This window comes from Mesoplodon densirostris, chromosome 4 (genome assembly GCF_025265405.1).
Source record: "Mesoplodon densirostris isolate mMesDen1 chromosome 4, mMesDen1 primary haplotype, whole genome shotgun sequence".
Taxonomy (NCBI): domain Eukaryota; kingdom Metazoa; phylum Chordata; class Mammalia; order Artiodactyla; family Ziphiidae; genus Mesoplodon; species Mesoplodon densirostris.
Window position 1 is genome coordinate 23,657,641 of NC_082664.1, and position 18,813 is coordinate 23,676,453.

At 35.9% G+C, this 18,813-nt stretch overlaps 1 protein-coding gene across 3 annotated transcripts in view; it reads left to right on the forward strand.

The window, feature by feature from the left end:
* CEP128 (centrosomal protein 128) overlaps positions 1–18,813 on the forward strand; it is a 448,858-nt gene that overhangs the window by 167,214 nt on the left and 262,831 nt on the right. For all 3 annotated transcript variants that reach the window (XM_060097969.1, XM_060097967.1, XM_060097968.1), the window contains 2 exons: positions 10,237–10,413; positions 15,092–15,151. In XM_060097969.1, coding sequence (XP_059953952.1) covers positions 10,237–10,413; positions 15,092–15,151 — 237 coding nt within the window. The remainder of the gene's footprint in view (positions 1–10,236; positions 10,414–15,091; positions 15,152–18,813) is intronic.

Below are 18,813 nucleotides of genomic sequence, written 5' to 3' on the forward strand. Positions count from 1 at the left end.
TAGGAGACAAATTGTGAGACATCTAAGGCAATTGCAGTTCACAGGAACCTAAGTGTTGAATCGATTAGGATTTGTAAAAATGTACTTTTGTTCCTTCTCATGAAATCCTTTATTGAAATCATTTGTGAAGTGACACCTAGCCACATATTTAAAGCTATGGCTATGTTGGCTGAAAACACTTAGGAAATAATTTTCTTATACAAAATATGTATCTTTAAAAAATGGAAATTATAATTCATATTTGCAAGTGTAATTATGAAGCCCATTTTTTACAGATGGTGGAAACTGAGGGCGAGGGTGTAGTATAGTGACTTGCCGAACATTGCATAGCTTGTGGTGGAAAACAGGATATGAGCATAAATTCCTTGTATTTTTCCCTTTATTTACTGCCAGTAAAATGACTCACATTTGTGTCTTTTCAATGAAATTTTACTGTTGAATTTAAATTTAGGGTTATTATATTCAACACATTACCATATCCTCTCTTATGTTTTTTAGCCTGACACAAATTTTGGAATAGAAGTCATCAATGATTTTGTTAGAAAAGTCTAATTAAAACCTGATATTTCCACATAAAAGATATCTGTGACTGGAAAAAATGAATCAGTGTTGTTGAAATTTGTGTTTTGTTTCTAATTTGACCATCTGTTTAGGATTGCTGTTTCTTTCTCATGATGTGGAAAAATATATATGATTGTCAGATGTCTCTTCTATAAAGTATTCACTACTTTGCAAAAACCACAGTTTCACATATTTTACTAAGATAGTAGCAGGCAGAATTCTCTGATTTCCATTTTATTTCCAAGTACGAGAAAGAAATAGAAGCAAATGAGCTGTTGACTTCTAGCATTTATTTTATGGTTACACTTTATGCTATTTTTAGGCAGACTGTGCTCTTTCTTTGGTGCTTCGTCTATTTTAAATATTGTGAGTAGAGTAAAGCTATAGCAAACTTAAACCAGATACGTTAAATAAACACTAACTAAGATACTATGAGTAAGTTCCTGTCTGATTTCTCTCATTTAAAAACAACAATGAAAATAATAATAAAATTGTCAAATTGAAGGTAACATTATAAATTTTGCATTTGTCATTTATAAAGTGCTTTTAATTGAATCCCTGATAGTCATTAAGTCCAGAGTAATCCTTAATTTCACAGAGAATTGACAGAAACACCAGTGTTTACCATGTATGAATCACCCTGCCAGGTGTTAAGAAACAAGTTTAGAGTGCAAAGATGGAGTGATTGTGCAGTGCCAGGGGATCCCAGTTGTACATACAGCTGCGGTGGAGGGAGGGTCAAGACATAAAGATGTATAGAAGGACATTTGGTTTACTTTCCAGACTGGAACACAGGCATGGAGAAGCCATTTCCAAACTCCCCTCCATTGGCAGTGACCTCTTTACCAGCCATTTACAATCAAAGAGGTTGATTTTAAGTGAATTTAAGGAGTGAAGTCCAAGTCTGTGACTTTATGACCCCTGATTTGGACTTGATTTCAAGGCATTTATTCTTTAGCTGAATGGTTGATAACTATAAGGGCTTGAGAAGAAAGAAGTCCTTTTAGGCACTTGCCTTTAAAATCCTGTATTACTAGTTTGATTTCATTTCCTTGTGAAACTGTGAGTGATACCCATCCTGTGAGTGTAGGAGTTAGGCTAAATAATAGTACCTACAGTTGCTTGTGGTGTGTAAAGCCAAGGGGAAGAGGCCACATGAAAGATCTCTATTGCATCTGTGTCAGTGCTGTGCTGCATGTTGAGCAGACCTAGCTTGCGTTGGTAGACCCTAAAAGGGGACATAAGATGAATGTCCTGGTTCGTTTACATTGTGTTTCTTTTATCACCATTTAAAGCACCAATTGACTCAGTCCATTTTATCATTTAATCTTGAACAAGCAATGTTCTTTCAATTAATGAAAAACCAGTAACTAGAAGGTGCTTATTGTATACATGAGTTATATTATTTGGAGATTTGTTTTTAAACTTTTTTTCCCATATTCTTTCATAAGAATAAATGCATGCTTAAGCATCCTTTAAGGAAAAAAATAGAGGAGAGGAAGAAATTCTGATGGTTTCCAAAGACACCGTAAGCTTATAAACATTTCTCTGGAAATGAATGATGCACTTTTTTTCTTTTGAAAATTAAACAATGTTCGTTCCAAATGCATAATTTGAAACTCTAGTTGTTTGTTTCCTTGTCCGTATTTTGTTTCAGAAATAGAAATGCATCAAAAGTGGCTGATTTTAAATAACTAATGTTATTTCTGTTTCCAGGCATTGACTTAAGAGAAATACATCATAATTACAAAATGGTCCTAAAAGTTAATGAATGCATAAAATACCCTTTAGAGGCACTTTTGTTTCCAACTGTGAATATTAATTTCTAGGAATGTATCCAATACATATCCTAACACCTTTTTGATTGTGCTGCCAATGATCTTTGTATTGCTCAATATTCTCCTAGAAAAAGATACTAAAAAGCCTGAGGCAAGAATAATTTCCTTAAATGGGGTTAGAAGTTTAAGTTTTAATTTCCATTTTTTGACTTCTGTTTTATGGATAACTTTCTTAAGCCTGCCTAAGACTAGGATATAGATTGGAAAGTCTTCCACACTCAAATTTTAACATACATCAAATCATCTATCCAGTTTTCTAATTATGACATTACTTTTTTTTTTTTTTTTGCGGTACGTGGGCCTCTCACTGTTGCGGCCTCTCCTATTGTGGAGCACAGGCTCTGGACGTGCAGGCTCAAAGGCCACGGCTCACGGGCCTAGCCGCTCTGCAGCATGTGAGATCTTCCCGGACCGGGGCACGAACCTGTGTCCCCTGCATCAGCAGGCGGATTCTCAACCACTGTGCCACCAGGGAAGCCCGCCATTACTTTTTTCAATTAACTCTACTGTTTTACTAATGCTCTTAGCTCTTACTCTTATATACTATTAATCATAATTTCTTCCCTCCTTTGAAGGAAATAGTATAAAGTATATACTTACAGAGGAGAAGGAAGTGTATATCTAACTCAAAAAATAGTAGCATTTTGATTTTAATCTTCTAGTAGGAATTACAATGTTCTTTTGCTTTCTAAATACAAGTAAAGAACTCTCTTATTCTCTCACACATAGACCTATACGTAACTCATCAGCAAATCTTATTACCTCTGTCCTCAAAATTTATTCTGATTTACTTACCACTGACAGAGCCTTCACTTTTGTGACATCAGCTTACTCTGATGGTTATAATAACCTGCTACTTACAAGATGCTTGCCCTCAATGATTTAACTAATTAATGTATTACAAAAACAAACTTACTGAAACATAAGAAGTTATTGAGTTTAGAGATTCTGGTTTTTGGTTTTTTTTTTCTTCATTGTTGTGTAGTTAGGGACTACTATGCTTGGCACATAGAGAATACACTAAGAAAAAAAAAGACACTAATGGAATGAATGGAACATAAAAGGATATTTATGTTTCAGAAATATTTATCGATTGACTGCTATGTGAGACACTATTAGATGCTGTGATTTTTTTCTTTTTTTAAATTTACTTTTTATTGAGCTAACATTGGTTTGTAACATTATATAAATTTCACGTGTACAACTCTCTACTTTTATATACACTGCAGCGTGCTCACCACCAAAAATTTAGTTTCCATTTGTTGCCATACAGTTGATTATCCTTTACCCATTTTGCCCTCCCCACCAGTCTTCTCCTCTGGTAACTATTACTTTGTTCCCTGTATCTGTATGTTTGATTTTGCTTGTTCACTTATTTTGTTTGTTTGTTTCTTATATTCCACATATAAGTGAAATCATATGGTATTTGTCTTTTTCTGACTTGTTTCACTTAGCATAATACCTTCAAGTTCCATCTATATTGTTGCAAATGGCAATATTTCATCTTTTTTTGTGTATGGGAAGTATTTCATTTTGTGTCTGTGCACACACACACACACATCTTCTTTATCCATTTTTCTGTTTATGGGCATGTAGGTTGTTTCCATATCATGGCTATTGTACATAATGCTACAACGAACATAGGGGTGCATGTATCTTTTCTAATTAGTGTTCTTGTTTTCTTCGGATGAATACCTAGAAGTAGGATAGTTGGATCATATGGTAGTTCTATTCTTAATTTTTTTTTTTTTTTTTTTTTTTTTGTGGTATGCGGGCCTCTCACTGCTGTGGCCTCTCCCGTTGCGGAGCACAGGCTCCGGACGCGCAGGCTCAGCGGCCATGGCTCACGGGCCTAGCCACTCCGCGGCATGTGGGATCTTCCCAGACCGGGACACGAACCCGCGTCCCCTGCATCGGCAGGCGGACTCTCAACCACTGCGCCACCAGGGAAGCCCTATTCTTAATTTTTTGTGGAACCTCTATACTGTTTTCCATAGTGGCTGCACCAGTTTACATTTCCACCATCATTGTACGAGGGGTGCTGAGATATTTAAATGAAGAGGAATAAGATCTTTGCCCTAGAGGAACTCACAGTCTGTTGAGGTGATAGACATAAAAGACACACAGAGTAGTAAGTGCTACAGCAGAAGCTCATACAAAATGCCACAGGAACATAGAGAAGGAGCACCTAGTATTCCTAAGAACTGAGGTTACCTGCCGTTGCTATAATAATCATGTGAGTGATGAAGTAGATGCGTGTTATTAGACTTTCATAACAAGTAAAAAATTCAGTTTATGACCTTCCCTTGTCCTCTTTATTCCAGAGTAGTGTTTGGTTTACAGAGGGCAAAGGATATACAGAGGTTGAATTCATGGGGACTCTTTCAAATTGATCTTAACTATTGATTTTAGAATTGTTGCTTTATTGTGGTTTTAATTTTTTGATACCCATCTGAGTGTTTAATATATAGCCATAATTTTAAGAAATCCATGCTTATGTACAATCTTCTGTTTTTACGAAATGTTTGAAAAAAGTAGTTACATGTGACAGCAATTAATGCATTATTTATTTATTTGTTGGCTGTTTTGCCAGACAGCTTGAACTACAGTATAGTAATTTTCCAGATTAAACTCTTTTCAAATTTCCTATAATATCCATAGTAGATCCTTCTCTTTTAGTCATGCTGCAGTTTCTGCCTTGGTTGGCATTTCATATTGTATCTTAGCTTCCTTGCAGCTGAGTCAGCTCTGTTGGCAGAAGTAATGTGAGCCTTCTTTAGAGAGTCAGATAAATGGCTTCCAGACAGATCCAATTTTTGTTCAGGATAGTTTCATAATTTGCCTTGTAATGCTAGTATCCTGGATTTAAGGCTTAGGCATGATAGTTATCTTGAGTTACAGAAATATTCTTCCTCAAAACTTTTTAGGTGATGTGTGCAGGACTATAGTTTCAATAAGCCATGCTTCCAGTAACTTTGAATTACATTGCATTAGTTTTAACTTCATCCCTTAACTTTGATTTCTCTCTTACTGCTTACTCTCTCTCTCTCCCACCCCCTGCTCATGTATTCTAGATGGCCTTGGGGCTGAAATATTGCACACTTATTCAAGTTAGTTTTCAGTAAAGGAAAAACATTAGCTTTGTAAATTAATGATTTATTTAGTGGTGTGAGTGTGCTTTATTTGCTATAATGTTTCTCTTAAGGTGTGTGAAGAACTGTTCTCATTTTATGTAATAACCGTATTGGAAATAAAGTGGCTTTTCTGGAATACTAAAGACATTGAAGGAATCTCATAAGCTTTTGCCAAGGAGATAACATTTTGGACATGCTCTAGTTTTACTGAAGTTGTTCTATTTTCATTAAGATTGTGTCTCCTTGTAATCTTTATAGCCTTTGGGAGAGTGAATGTTCTAATTAGAGGAGCACTTCTTATCCTTTGAATTACAGGTTCATTGATTAAGCTGTATGTGTGTGTGTGCATGCACGTGTGTGTGTGTATGATGACATTGTAAGTAGTATGATTTTTGTTTCCTTTAGACACAAACGTCAACAATGTAAGCCTTTCCTGTCTTCAAGTGGAAGCTTCATGAAACCTTTGCTGTCTTGACAGTGGAACCATACCTTGTGTAGTGTGGTATTAGGTATACTTTTAAACGAAAATCTAGAGCAGATTTTATGTGTACACAGGTACATCTCCAGTATAGAGGAGAGCAGTAGCCCCTAAAGGTTTAGGATATTGTTCATGCTTGATGGGTTTTTTCTCCCTTTTTTGTGGTCTATTCTGAATTTGCCAGTATGTCATATATTTTCATTTGTAGTGATAAGGCTTATTCAGAAATTGTTTTTGAGTTATTCTTTCTACTTTATGACTACATTAGCCCCCATATAAGCTACTGTTTTGCCCAAAGACTTACTTTCAGGTTCAGAGGGTTCACCGGTAAAATAACCACTCCACACTTTAATAAGCAAGAAATAAGGAAATTTATTATATTAGTAAGTTACAGTATGAGGACAAGCAATATATGTATATAGAGAGATACATGTACATACATCACCAAATTGGGTAAGCACCTACATCCAGATCCAAGCAACAGCAATCTGGAGTCTCAGTGTTATAGCATAAGGACAAGCAACATAGCAAAAAATAAATGTATATACATCACCAAATTGGGGAAGCACCTACATCCAGATCCAAGCAGCGCTGGGAAATCCCTGGAACAGTGATCTGGAGTCCCAGTTGGAAGGTCCTGAGCAGTGCGGCCACCCCATGGCTGAGACTTCAGAGTACTGCTCAAAGGAGTAACGCCAAGCCGCAGCTGATAATCACCAGCTTATGAGCAAATATGCAGCTCTGGCTATTATCAGAAATGCTTTACTCTCTATTCCTAAGTCTCAGAATGTCCGCTGAACTGGCCAGATCCCCAAGGTCCAGGAAGCTTCCTGACTTACTCCCTTCCTTATCTGTTGGTTTTCAGGCTTGCTAGTGCCATTTCTGCTGACCTGCATAGTCCAGCAGTTTGGCATGTAGCTCCCTTCAGGGTCTTTGTTTGGTCAAAGGCCTATTGCCTCTGAAGCCTGAACAAGACTATTACCTTCCCTAACACCTACTGATAACTTTTTTGAGTTTTCACATTGGCTTTCTAAGCTTCAGTTTTAAGAACTCAACCTTTATAGCATTTCAGTAGAGAGCACTAGTAAGGGAGTTGGGACTCAGTTTATGGGTTATTGGCTCTTTGACTTCAGTCAAGTTGCTTTGTCTGAACTTTCGTTGCCTCATTTCATAAAATTAAGGGTTGGGCTTGTTTTCTAAGGTTCTTTCTCAAACTCAGTCATGATCTAGGACTGATATCCCTTTTCTTGGATCACATAGACTGTCATAGTCAGCTTCATCTATCCCCACCCCCCTACCTGCTGCAAAGAAACTCCTTATATTCCCAAGACCCAGGCATCTGTGTCCATTTACGCTGAAACATTGAAGTTGGACTATCTGTGTCTTCCATATTTCTAAACAGTCTCTGAAATACTGTGTCTTACTTCTGGTTCTCTTGAAATATGGTAGCTTTTTGTTAATGTTGCTGTAGAATTACTGCTCCCTCGGATTTCATTAGAAGACCAGAGAATAGCCATAATAGTACCTAAATATTATCATCTGCTTTTATTAATCTATATGCCCCCAATGAGATGGTTGATTGAATTAATGTCAGCCAGTTTAACTTCCTCCCATAGAGTTAGCTGTGCTTGCTCCATTGGTAGAGCTATTTCTGAAACATGAAAGTGGGAGAAACAGCTAATTCTTTGGGTGCCACAATTAGTGTTTAAATTGATATTCTCAAGCCAGAAGAATGGGACAAACATGTTGAAATTTCAAGGAGAAATTTGTTGGCTCTGTGAGAGCAAAAGCCTTATCTATCTCATTTACTCTATCCCTAGCATCCAGAAGAGTGTATTGCCATAGTAGGCCTTCCATAAAAATTTGTAGAATGAGTGAAGAAATCAAATTACAGTTGCTTAGGTACAGAATGGAAGAGCTTATTTAACTCTTAGATTTAGGGTCTTGAAGGACATGCAGAAAGGATGGAGAACCAGTATGGTACAGTGTCTGAAACCGAGTTAAATAAAAGAACCTGGACCTTTGCCTGGAACATCAGAAGATTTAGTAGGGGTGGAGGATTCATTTATTTACTTTAATTTTTGAATATAGCACTTAGACTAATGGAAGGATTTTGTGGCTTTGTCAATTACTCTTTTCCTTGAAACTTGAGTTGGTCCTGTAGGTAGGGGTTGGTTGACCATCTGTCAGAAATGTCAAAGAAGGGGATCCTGAAAGAACAGACAGTTGAACCCACTGCTCTCTAAGGTTTATGTGAGTTTATAGCTCTGTGAGTTTCACTTCAAAGGGAGATTGTACATGGCATGCTGTCTCACAGAGGATAGTGAAGTGGATAATGGAATTTTCAGTCTTTGTTAAAGTGATTTCAGCATTCTTAAGAATATCAAAATGTAGAAATAGTTTTGTCTTCTTTTTAATGAGGGAAGTAACAGAGAGCACAGAAAAGTGACAGTGGAAAAAGAAAGATGGCTGTGAGGGAAGAGAGAAAAGAAAGATCAATTAGAACATCCTCGTGAATTGCGTGGATTTCGAATATGAACAGTTATCCCCTAAGTATGTCAGTAACCCCTGATAGAGTATTTTCTTTATTAATATTACATCAGTGAGAACACTGCAGGCCTATGTTTGTTTGGAGGCCTATGTTTGTATAGAGGAAACCTAGCACACTTCAGTGGACTTTGAATATATAGATCTGCATGGTAGTTGATGAAATGATCTTTACTGTATTGAATTTGTCTGCAAAAAATGTTTAAATCACTTATTTAGCAAAGTGGAGGAGTTTAAAGATGACTATAAACATGTTTTGTGGTCTCCTGAAATTATCAGTTTATTAAGGCAGACAGGTGCAAGACCAAATAATTACCTTATAGCTTAGTAAATTTTTAAAAAAACTACATAATACATAATATACTGTGGAAACATTCTGCATTGGGAGATCAGGAAAGAAAGGAGACTGGGCCTTGAAGGATAAACTTTGAAGGATAAGATGTATAGGTGGGTAGGTACGTAACAATACGTACATCCTGATCCATATGGCAGTTATGGTTCTCACTGTAAACTAATATAGTTAATTGAGTGGTATTCTAGTGTGCACATTTGTCTCTTGTGAGCTTAATGTACTCTACTGCTGAAACATGACTCAAATCGTAGTACCAAAAAGAAAAGAAAATCCAGCTCCTATGTTTACAAAGCTGAGCTGCCAGTTCCAGAACGGCTGAAGACAGGTTGTGAAAGGACACTATTCTTTTGCGCAGAGGGTGTTTCTTTCATTTTTTAAAGTAAGTTGAATTGCAAGGAAATATCATGTATGATTATTCTGCTCGAATGCCATTCCGCTTTTCATGACTACTTTTCATTGAAAAATTCTTTGTTATTTTAAATTCAAGCTGGTTTATTGGCCATATCATCTTCCTGCTTGTGTTGTATTTACTAGGGTAGGTAAAGATGAGGAGGCTACTATGTAGTCTACTATGTAGGCATAACTAGCCAGCCATCATGACTTTTTGGTCCACTGTTTATACTTAGAATTCTAGTGATTCTGTTATTTTCCTCCAAGCCTTGTGTAATACCACTTGAATTTCTCTAATAAATTTTGAATTAAATTGTGTAATCATAATGATTGAGAATTGTTTTGTCTAGGGGGGCCCCCAAGTCCTTGTAATCTCTTAAAGCAGCGGTCCCCAACCTTTTTGGCACCAGGGACTGGTTTCGTGCAAGATGTGGGGCAGGGGGAATGGTTCCGGTGGTAATGTGAGCGATGGGGAGCGGCACTTGAAGCTTCACTCACTCGCCCGCCGCTCACCTCCTGCTGTGCGGCCCGGTTTCTAACAGGCTGCGGACCGGTAGCGGCCTGGGGGTTGGGGACCCCTGTCTTAAAGGGTTCTTTAGAAACCCCTTTTCATTAAGTATATTTGCTTACTTGAAAAGTACCTCCACCTTCTATCAAATTTTCATGACTCAAAGCATTTATGCAGTGTGACTGCATTTGAAAACTTAGACATTTAAAAAACTGTTTTAATGAGATAAAGGTAGTAGTAACACTTTTTTTTTCTCCTGAAATGAAGCACTGTCTTATTTGACATTTTGCCTTTTCTAGTGTTTTACTAATATTTATTGAAAGCTGTTTTCTAATACGCTTCTTTGAGTTGGTTGTACAGATACTACATGTGTTTCTTGTCTCCACTTAATAATTAACTTCTGTTTTTATTTCTTATCAATGCCTTAGGAAAAACATATAAACAATGAAGAAGAACACTCAAGGAGGATGGAAGAGGCCAGATTGCAGCTCAAGGATCAACTTCTTTGTCTGGAGACTGAACAGGAATCCATTCTTGGTGTGATAGGAAAGGAAATTGATGCAGCTTGTAAAACCTTCTCCAGGGACTCAATGGAGAAATTGAAAGTAATTATGAGTTCTCATTGTGCCTTTCAGTTAGTTTCCTAATATATAATTATAAGAAGATTTCAATGCATGGTTACATGGTAGTCACATTTTTATTCCAGAGAGTTTTATGAAACAAAATAATATCTTGCATTTTTTAGAATGAGCTGTTTTATCTATTGCACATTCATGGTAAGAGGTAGTATGCTGTTATTCCACTGAATTGCCTGTATCTCACTCTGTAAAAGAAAATGTCTTACAAGGGAAGCAGCAGTTCTGACTAAAACAAAATCCTTCGAGTGAAGAAGCCTGGATTTTGAATTTTTTATTATCACTGGTCATTTTTGTTGTTGTTAGTATATTACTGGCTAACATCTTTTGAGTACTAGTTGTATTACAGATACCGTGTAAGTAAGTACAGTGTATGCATTCTCTCCCTTAATTGCTGAAACCACCCTATCCTTTAGGTACTCAGATTAAATCCATTTTAGACAAGGGAAAGCAAGGCTTGGAAGGGTTAAGTAACTTGCCCCTGGCCACATATCTAGTCAAAAGCTAGAACTAGGACTTCAAACCTCGGGTGTCCAACTGTGGAGCTTAAACAAGTAACTACTATGCTATTTGCCTTTCCTATTTAAAAAAATTACATTTACTTTCGTTTTCCTGTCTCTAAAATGGATTATTGCTACTCAATGTGTAGTCCTAGTGAAATGATAAATAAAAACATGTTAATCATGGAAGTTCTTAATTCCTTGAAGGTAAGCACCTCTTTTGACTCTAGGTTCTAGTACTGCTGTGTTACATACAAAGAGCATTGCAGTGCTTTAATATGGTATAACCATAATACATTATAATTTAGCCCATCGTTTACCCCGTATTTATTTCATCTGATGATATGACAGCACTCAAATTATGGTATTATGCATAAAGTTTTTTTAAACCTCTTCAGATGTTTCTTATTATTTTGTCATTCATCTTTTTTCTCATATAAAATATTCTTCCCTTGGACTTTCCTGGTGGCACAGTGGTTAAGAATCCTCCTGCCAGTGCAGGGGATGCGGGTTTGAGCCCTGGTCCGGGAAGATCCCACATGCCGCGGAGCAGCTAAGCCCGTGTGCCACAACTACTGAGCCTGTGCTCTAGAGCCTGCGAGACACAACTGCTGAAGCCTGCGCACCTAGAGCACGTGCTCTGCAATAAGAGAAGCCACCGCAGTAAGAAGCCCATGCACCACAACGAAGAGTAGCCCTGGCTCGCGGCAACTAGATAAAGCCCGCGCACAGCAACGAAGATCTAATTCAGCCAAAATTAAATAAATAAATAAATAAATTAAAAAAAATACTCTTCCCTAAAGTACTTTCCCCTCTTTCTTCCTGCTGTTCCTTTCTTCCTGCCCATCTTTTTTTTTTTTTTCTTAAGTAATGTTTTAAAGAAAATCAAATGATAATTCTACACTTGTGCCTTAGGATTCAACTTTAAAAGAAATATTTCCACTGGTAGAATTTGGTGGAGTTGATGGAATTTCTACAATCTATATTTTTATATACATTTTTTAAAAAGCTCAGACGTCAATTTGAGAGGACTGTGAGCCAAGTATGAGAAGTAATTGGCTTTAGGGGAAAACCAACTTTCAGTCCTGTTATAATGCTGGTTTATTCTTTTCCCTGTCAAATGAGGCTTTATTTAGGACTTGTCTTGTTTACATATATTTAAAGCCTTGAAATCCTAATTTAATCACAGAGATGCACAGGTTAAAAATGCAGTATTTATTCTGTATTTAAGAATTTGTGTCAGGATGGCTTGTTTTCAGTCAAGTAGTGATGTAAAAATGGAAACATTTGGATTGTGTTATAAGATATATAAACCTTGTTATGGCCAATTACAGGCTAAAACATAGTGTGCATATAGCAGATGGCTTAAATATTTTATTTCTTTATGAGGTTCAAATTATCCTTCCAATATTCTAAAAAGTACCCTATTCTTTAATAGGCTTTCAAGAATGCAGTGACTGTGGTAATAGGTCTTTACACCTCTTCCCCTAGAGAAATACTAATTCAATCTTAGTGATGGGTGGAAAGTAAATCTAAAAGAATGGAAATTCGATTAATATTTTTTTTTTTTTTTTTTTTTTTTTTTTTTTTTTAGCAGATGAATGGATTTTTTTTTTTAATTTTATTTTACAAATTTAATCAGTTATACATATACATATGTTCCCATATCCCCTCCCTTTTGCGTCTCCCTCCCACCGATTAATATTTTTTAAGAATTCTTTTTTTTTTCATTGTGGGTCTCTTTCCATTAATAACTTGTGTTGTTTCATTCCTATAAAATTGAAAAAAAAAAAAGAGGAATATTCAAGAACATAACACTTGCTCTCACCTCACAGAAATCACCAAGGTGTTTATTAAAATAAAATTGATTCTTTGCTTTATAGTTCAGAAATATAGGGGAGATAGGTGGTCCTTGTAAAATGTTTTCAAAAATGGAATAATTCCAATTATTCCTGGTCATTTGTTCATTTTTGAAATATTGCTCATTAAATTTTCAGCCATTTTATGTAGAAAGTGACTGTCTATGGAATGGATTGCATAATAGATATGCAGCAAATGAGTCTGAGAAAAGTCTTTGGGAATATTGGCATTATTTCTAATTATATTTTCTTTTTTCAGTACCATATTTATTACTTATTCCACATTAGTAAATGCATGCAATGATTGAAAACCTATGGTTAGACACTTAAAAACCACCACTATTATGAAGCAGTTAGAAAAGTGTCTGAATTAAAGTTACAATATTTTCATTGACCAATCTTTGATAATTCCAGAGCTTTTCCCCTAACACTTGGTTTTAGCATTTGTTTGTGGAGCATGAAGAGGGTAGGCTTTGGCCCAAGACAGATGTGGGTTCAGATTGTTAATATATGACCTTGGATGAGTTATGTAATCTCTATTCTCTCTAAGAATTCATGTCCCATTTATATGTTGGGTTATTATGAAGGTAAAGTAAACATAGATATAGAAGGTGCACATCATAGTGTGAAGTATCTTGCACTTAGTAGATACTCAACTAAAGATAGCTGTCATTATTATGTAGAGCTTTTTTTGTAGTATACTCATATTACCATTATATGCTTTCTGTTTCTCTAATCTTTTTATGACAAATGCCTCTTACAGTGCTCTTGTCATATACTTTGAAGTGTATTTATTGATGCTTACATCTTGATATGCAGTTAGTAGTGATAATGGTGTTCTGTATGCCTGACACCAGGCTAACACCCATTTTATTTAATTTATACCTTGACCTGAGGAGGTAGTTTACTCACTTTACAGATGGTAACCTACAGCTTAGATGAATTAAGTCACACCACTTATAAGTGATTGAGTGACTGTTGTTAAACACTAAACTATATATAAATTTGTAAAGCAAGTCACAAAATATGAACATTGTACTTATCTCAAATTATTTTGGTCTTTAATCTTGAGCACTATACGTTAGGTCACTGAAGACTTGAGACTATGACATAGATCAATGAAAAAGAATAATAAAAACATCATAATCAATGACAAATTGATGTTTACAAATATTCAACATGGTACAGAGGTAGAAGAGGAAGAAAACACTATGGACTAGAGTGATTAAGGGAAATCTCACTGAAAAGGCAGGCAAGGCACAAGAGTTGAGTGAGATTTAGATAATGAGAAACATGGATGAGGGAAAGGTTGGATATAAGAATATAACACTCTTGTATATGGCACATGGTCAGCACTCATTATGCATTCATCATATGTCTAAATGAATTACCTAATGATATTCCTTAGGGGAATGATGTGCACACACATTAAGAAGTATGGAAGTATTTGAGAATAGGAATAGACATCTCTTGCAAAGGGATAAGATATTTTTAAGCAGAAAATTTCTAGGAAAAAGTGATGCAAAAATATCATAGGTAGCACAGAGTTCAAAGAAGGTAGGCATTGAGAAGAACTTGTGTTTAAAATTAGGAAGTCATTGACAACCTTTGAGTGTAGTTTTATCAGTAATAAGGCAGAACCAGAGGACAAGGGATTTTATAAATGAGTTGGTGTGAAGGAAATCAGAGCAGCTGGTGTAGACAACCTATTTATTGTAGAATTTTGTTACCATCATGAATTACAAAGCAATGTTGGTATGAAGTCATATTGATTAGGTTCTGTCAGTTCTGCACAACCATTAATGAGACAAAATGGCCCACATAGTATAAAATTAAAGAAGGAAAAATGAGACAAAGAATTAGGTTTCTATGTAATTACATCTAACTCACTGTGAAATACATTACCTGGAACAAAACTGAGGAAAAGAAACAAACACAAATGAAATAAATTGGTTTAAATGAGGCTGCTTGCCATGCAGAACTCCATGGAATCAGACTCAGTGATTCAAGCAGTAATAGCACTTGAAAGGTGATTCATGTCTCTCTATGTGAGCTAAATATTTACTGTCAATACATACATACATGGATACATATATACATGCTTACATAAATAGGCATGTTAAATAAATAATGGTTTGGAATTGGTTTCATACTTGGTATGAATTTTCTTCTTTTTAAACCCATGTTTAGAGACTAAACTTTTGGATGTAATGGTGAAGAATTTTCATTTATGTAAGTTCACTTCAGAGAAAAATCGACTTCTAATAGACGATTTCCTCTTTTTTGTAGGTTTTTTCATCTGGTCCTGTTATTAATTATGACCCACATCGCTGGTTAGCAGAAAGCAAGGTAATTAATCTTTGAATCCTAAAGTTTTCATAATTTTTATGACCTTCAAGGCATCCTATTTGGGCTAGTCATATATTTTGACATATAACTGAGCATATGAAAGCATAATACTTCATTGCTGGGAAAGATCTCATTGTAATGCAATCCAGAAACTTCCATGTTCTTTTAGTTTAACATTTAAAATTTAGCTTAAATATATAGGCATGGAATGAGAGAATAAATGACAGTAAGTAAAACTGTTGAAATATCAAAATTAGACTGTCGGAGAGACAAATTCCTCTGCCTTTTCCTTGGGATAGGCCTTGTCTCTGGAGGTGCACAAAGGTCAGGGCAACTGTAACCAACCTTCATTTACACATATATACTTATATTCTGATTCTGGAGGGTTAGCTCAAAGCCTGCCAAATCTCTGTGGCTCAAGCAAATCATTCATCTCTCTGGGTGTCTTGTTTTCTCATTTACAAAATGGGAGGGGTAAACTTTGTGTTCTGAAGATAACTTTACTGCTTCATGATTCTTTGGCATATGATTTAAATTTAGTGGAAGGTAACCAAAAATAAATAAATTGAGCAATTTGCTCATTTTAGCAAAAAAGATTCTTCTACACTGTGGGATAGTTATCAGCTATCTTCATAGATGAAATCAACTTGGAAATTCACTAATTTAAATATATAGAGAGTTACGACCATATAAGATGTTGATACCTGTTTATTCAATTATCAATACTTAAGCACTTGCATTCCTTTTTAGAATAGTTTTTTTCAGCTTTAAGTTACTAAAATCTTCCATCACATTTAAATTCTATAAGAAAACCAACTGTACTATAAACCTCACCAATTGTGGCCCAACTTAGGATTTTGTTGCAAGAAAGAACCGTTAAGTTTGTACAATATCCTTATTTAAAAATATGAGCAAAGTGAGGTTTCTGAGAAGGTATATGACTTTCTCAGTGCCATATAAAGAGTAGGAAAATGTATTACATGCCATGTCAGATTCACAATTAACATTCTTATTATTATTTGTATTACCATTTAAAGTCTTTGTTCATTCAGCCAAGATTTGTTGATTGAGTACTTTTTTGTATACAGACATTGGGGATGTTAAGTAAGTGTTAGCAAGCTGTGAAAGTTAATAGGGAAAATGTATATGTAAACAAATTTTAGAAAACCTTAAAGTGTTTTACATTGTTATAGAAATATGTAAACATTGACAAAGGAACACAGAAAAAGGAAGAACTATAGTGTTCATGTTGGGAGGATGGGAGAGTATGACACTGCCAGCATGTCACAGAAGGCTTCTGCAAAAATACAATGTTTAAACTTAGTCATACACAAAATATGTAGAAGTACTCTAATTGGCTAAGTATACCAGTGGCAAGAAGATGAATATTTGAGTCAACACAGATAAGGCCCTGAGATTTGTGTAAGGTACAGGTGGGAGGTGGTGCAAAGACAGAGTTCACTTTTGAAAATACCAGATATTCATTAGAAAAGCCTCTTTAAAAAAAATTCTTAATAAGAAACTAACAGTATTATGATTGAACATTGAAATTTACTCAACCTTATAAAATTTTCTCTCCTACTTTAAATACAGTGATCCTGTGCATACCTAACCATTTTTGATAGAACCAAATGCAAATTTGTATTTATGCTACCTGTATAGTAAATTTAGAATAGACATGTTTTGCTGTCTCAGAATTTTTTAGCTAGAAACTTGTTGTACATTAACAAAGCATTTCTCTTTTTTTCCCAACTCCACAATTCTGACAACAGAGCAATGTACTTGGAATTTTCTTTCAAGTTAAAATCTTTATCATTTCTGAACAGAAAGCTTTCACTGCTGTTGTTCAGTTAAACTATGAGAGCCAGAGATGACTCTTAATCATAGCTCTTTAATTTGGGAGCGAGTGAGCCGTTTTCCCTTATCATTTAATGGGATTGAACTTCCAATCAGACAAGTTTTAATACTGCATGAGGCAACTGTTCCTCTACAGTGTAAAAGGGTCATGATAAGCAATACTACGCTGACCAACTGACTAAGGAGGAATTGACTCTATTTACTAGAAAGATGGCTTAGGTTATTCATGGGCTGCAATACTGTAATTCCCGTGAACTATGACTGGACAGCTCTATAAGTATTGAAGATAAGATCTGACATCAAAGGACAAAAACTATATGGAAAGTAGAATTGCTATTCAGCTAGACCATGCTGACATCTTGCTGTATTAGAAGGACCTCTGATTGCATTTGGTAATTGTTTTCATAAATCTGCCAAATGAATTTCTTTTAGTGTTAATTCTAGAAGAACTAAGGGACTGGGTGGGAATTGTGTCACTGTTGCTTGGTTGGCATTGGTGACATAACATAAACATGAAGCCCAACTAAGAGTTGGACCAGGTTCATAGATAAAATGACCAATGAAGGGTAAGAATAATACACTGAAGGGAGGAAGAGTGTTGAGGTGGTCATTAAATTATGCAAGAGTTCCCATAGATAAAGGATTTGTGTTTGTCATAAATCCTGACAAGGCATGTAGAGGCCAAATTTTATTCAGTTTAGCAGAGAATTTTCTAAGTAGCTACTATGCCCCAATGTTATATTACGTGCTGTGGATATAACGAATGAATTAAGAAATGATCCTTCCTCTTGAGGAACATGTTTCCTCTAGAAAAGTCGACACTATGTAGATAATTTCAACATTATATGTAAGAGCTGTAACAGAGGTATGTAAAAGCTGCCTTGGAGGCTGATGTCGCAGTTAAATCTTGAAGCCAGCCAGGTAAAGAGGAAAGAACATGCATACAGAGTAAACAATTGTAGAAATGGCCTGGAAGAGAAACAGTGTGATAAATGCAAAAGAAACCCCAAGTGATTTGGCAATACTACATACAGTATGGAAATGTGAGTCAGGGAATGTCAGGGATGAGGCTCCAGAAGGAGGGAGAGATTAGATCCGTCAAGAAGAGCATCGTATGCCATTTTCAAAGGTTGGGTCAGCTCTGCATTTAGTGGGGAATCATGAAGGAGTTTTGAACAGGAGAGTGAAATGTTTGTATTCATAGTTTAGAAGCATCATGCTGATAGTGATGTGAAAGGTAGATTAGAGGTGGGAAGCCCAAAGGCAGGAACACCAGTTAAGAGGTCTTCGAGTGAGACCCAGGACTCTGGTGGAGGTAGGGTGAAAGTTTGAATTTAGGAAATTGTAGAGATTCAGAGGAAGGGACAGACTGAAGAAACATTTTGGTGACAATATGCAAGTGATGTTTAATGTTATGTCAGAGGCTGATGGAGGAGGAGGTGTTCAAGATTTTCCATTTAAACTAGAAGACTACAGTCAAAGGTTACTATTGGAATAGACAGACATGCAGGGTCCTAGGTAGGCAAGCTAGCAGAAGTATTGGAAGAGTTTCCACCACAGGGATTGATATCCAGAAAGTTCCATTTGGACAGGAATGCCTAAAGAGAAGCAGGGACAAAGGCATAGAGCAGAGTTTAGGTTCAAATCATGGAGAGAAATGAGAAGTAGCAAAGACACTTGCAGTGAGAAAGTAGGCACAAATCATCAAATCTAGAGCCATCAGGCATTCACTTTCAGGATGGAACCACAATACGAGCAAGCATCACTCTTGATCCCAGATCTTAACTTATCATTTTATGATAGTG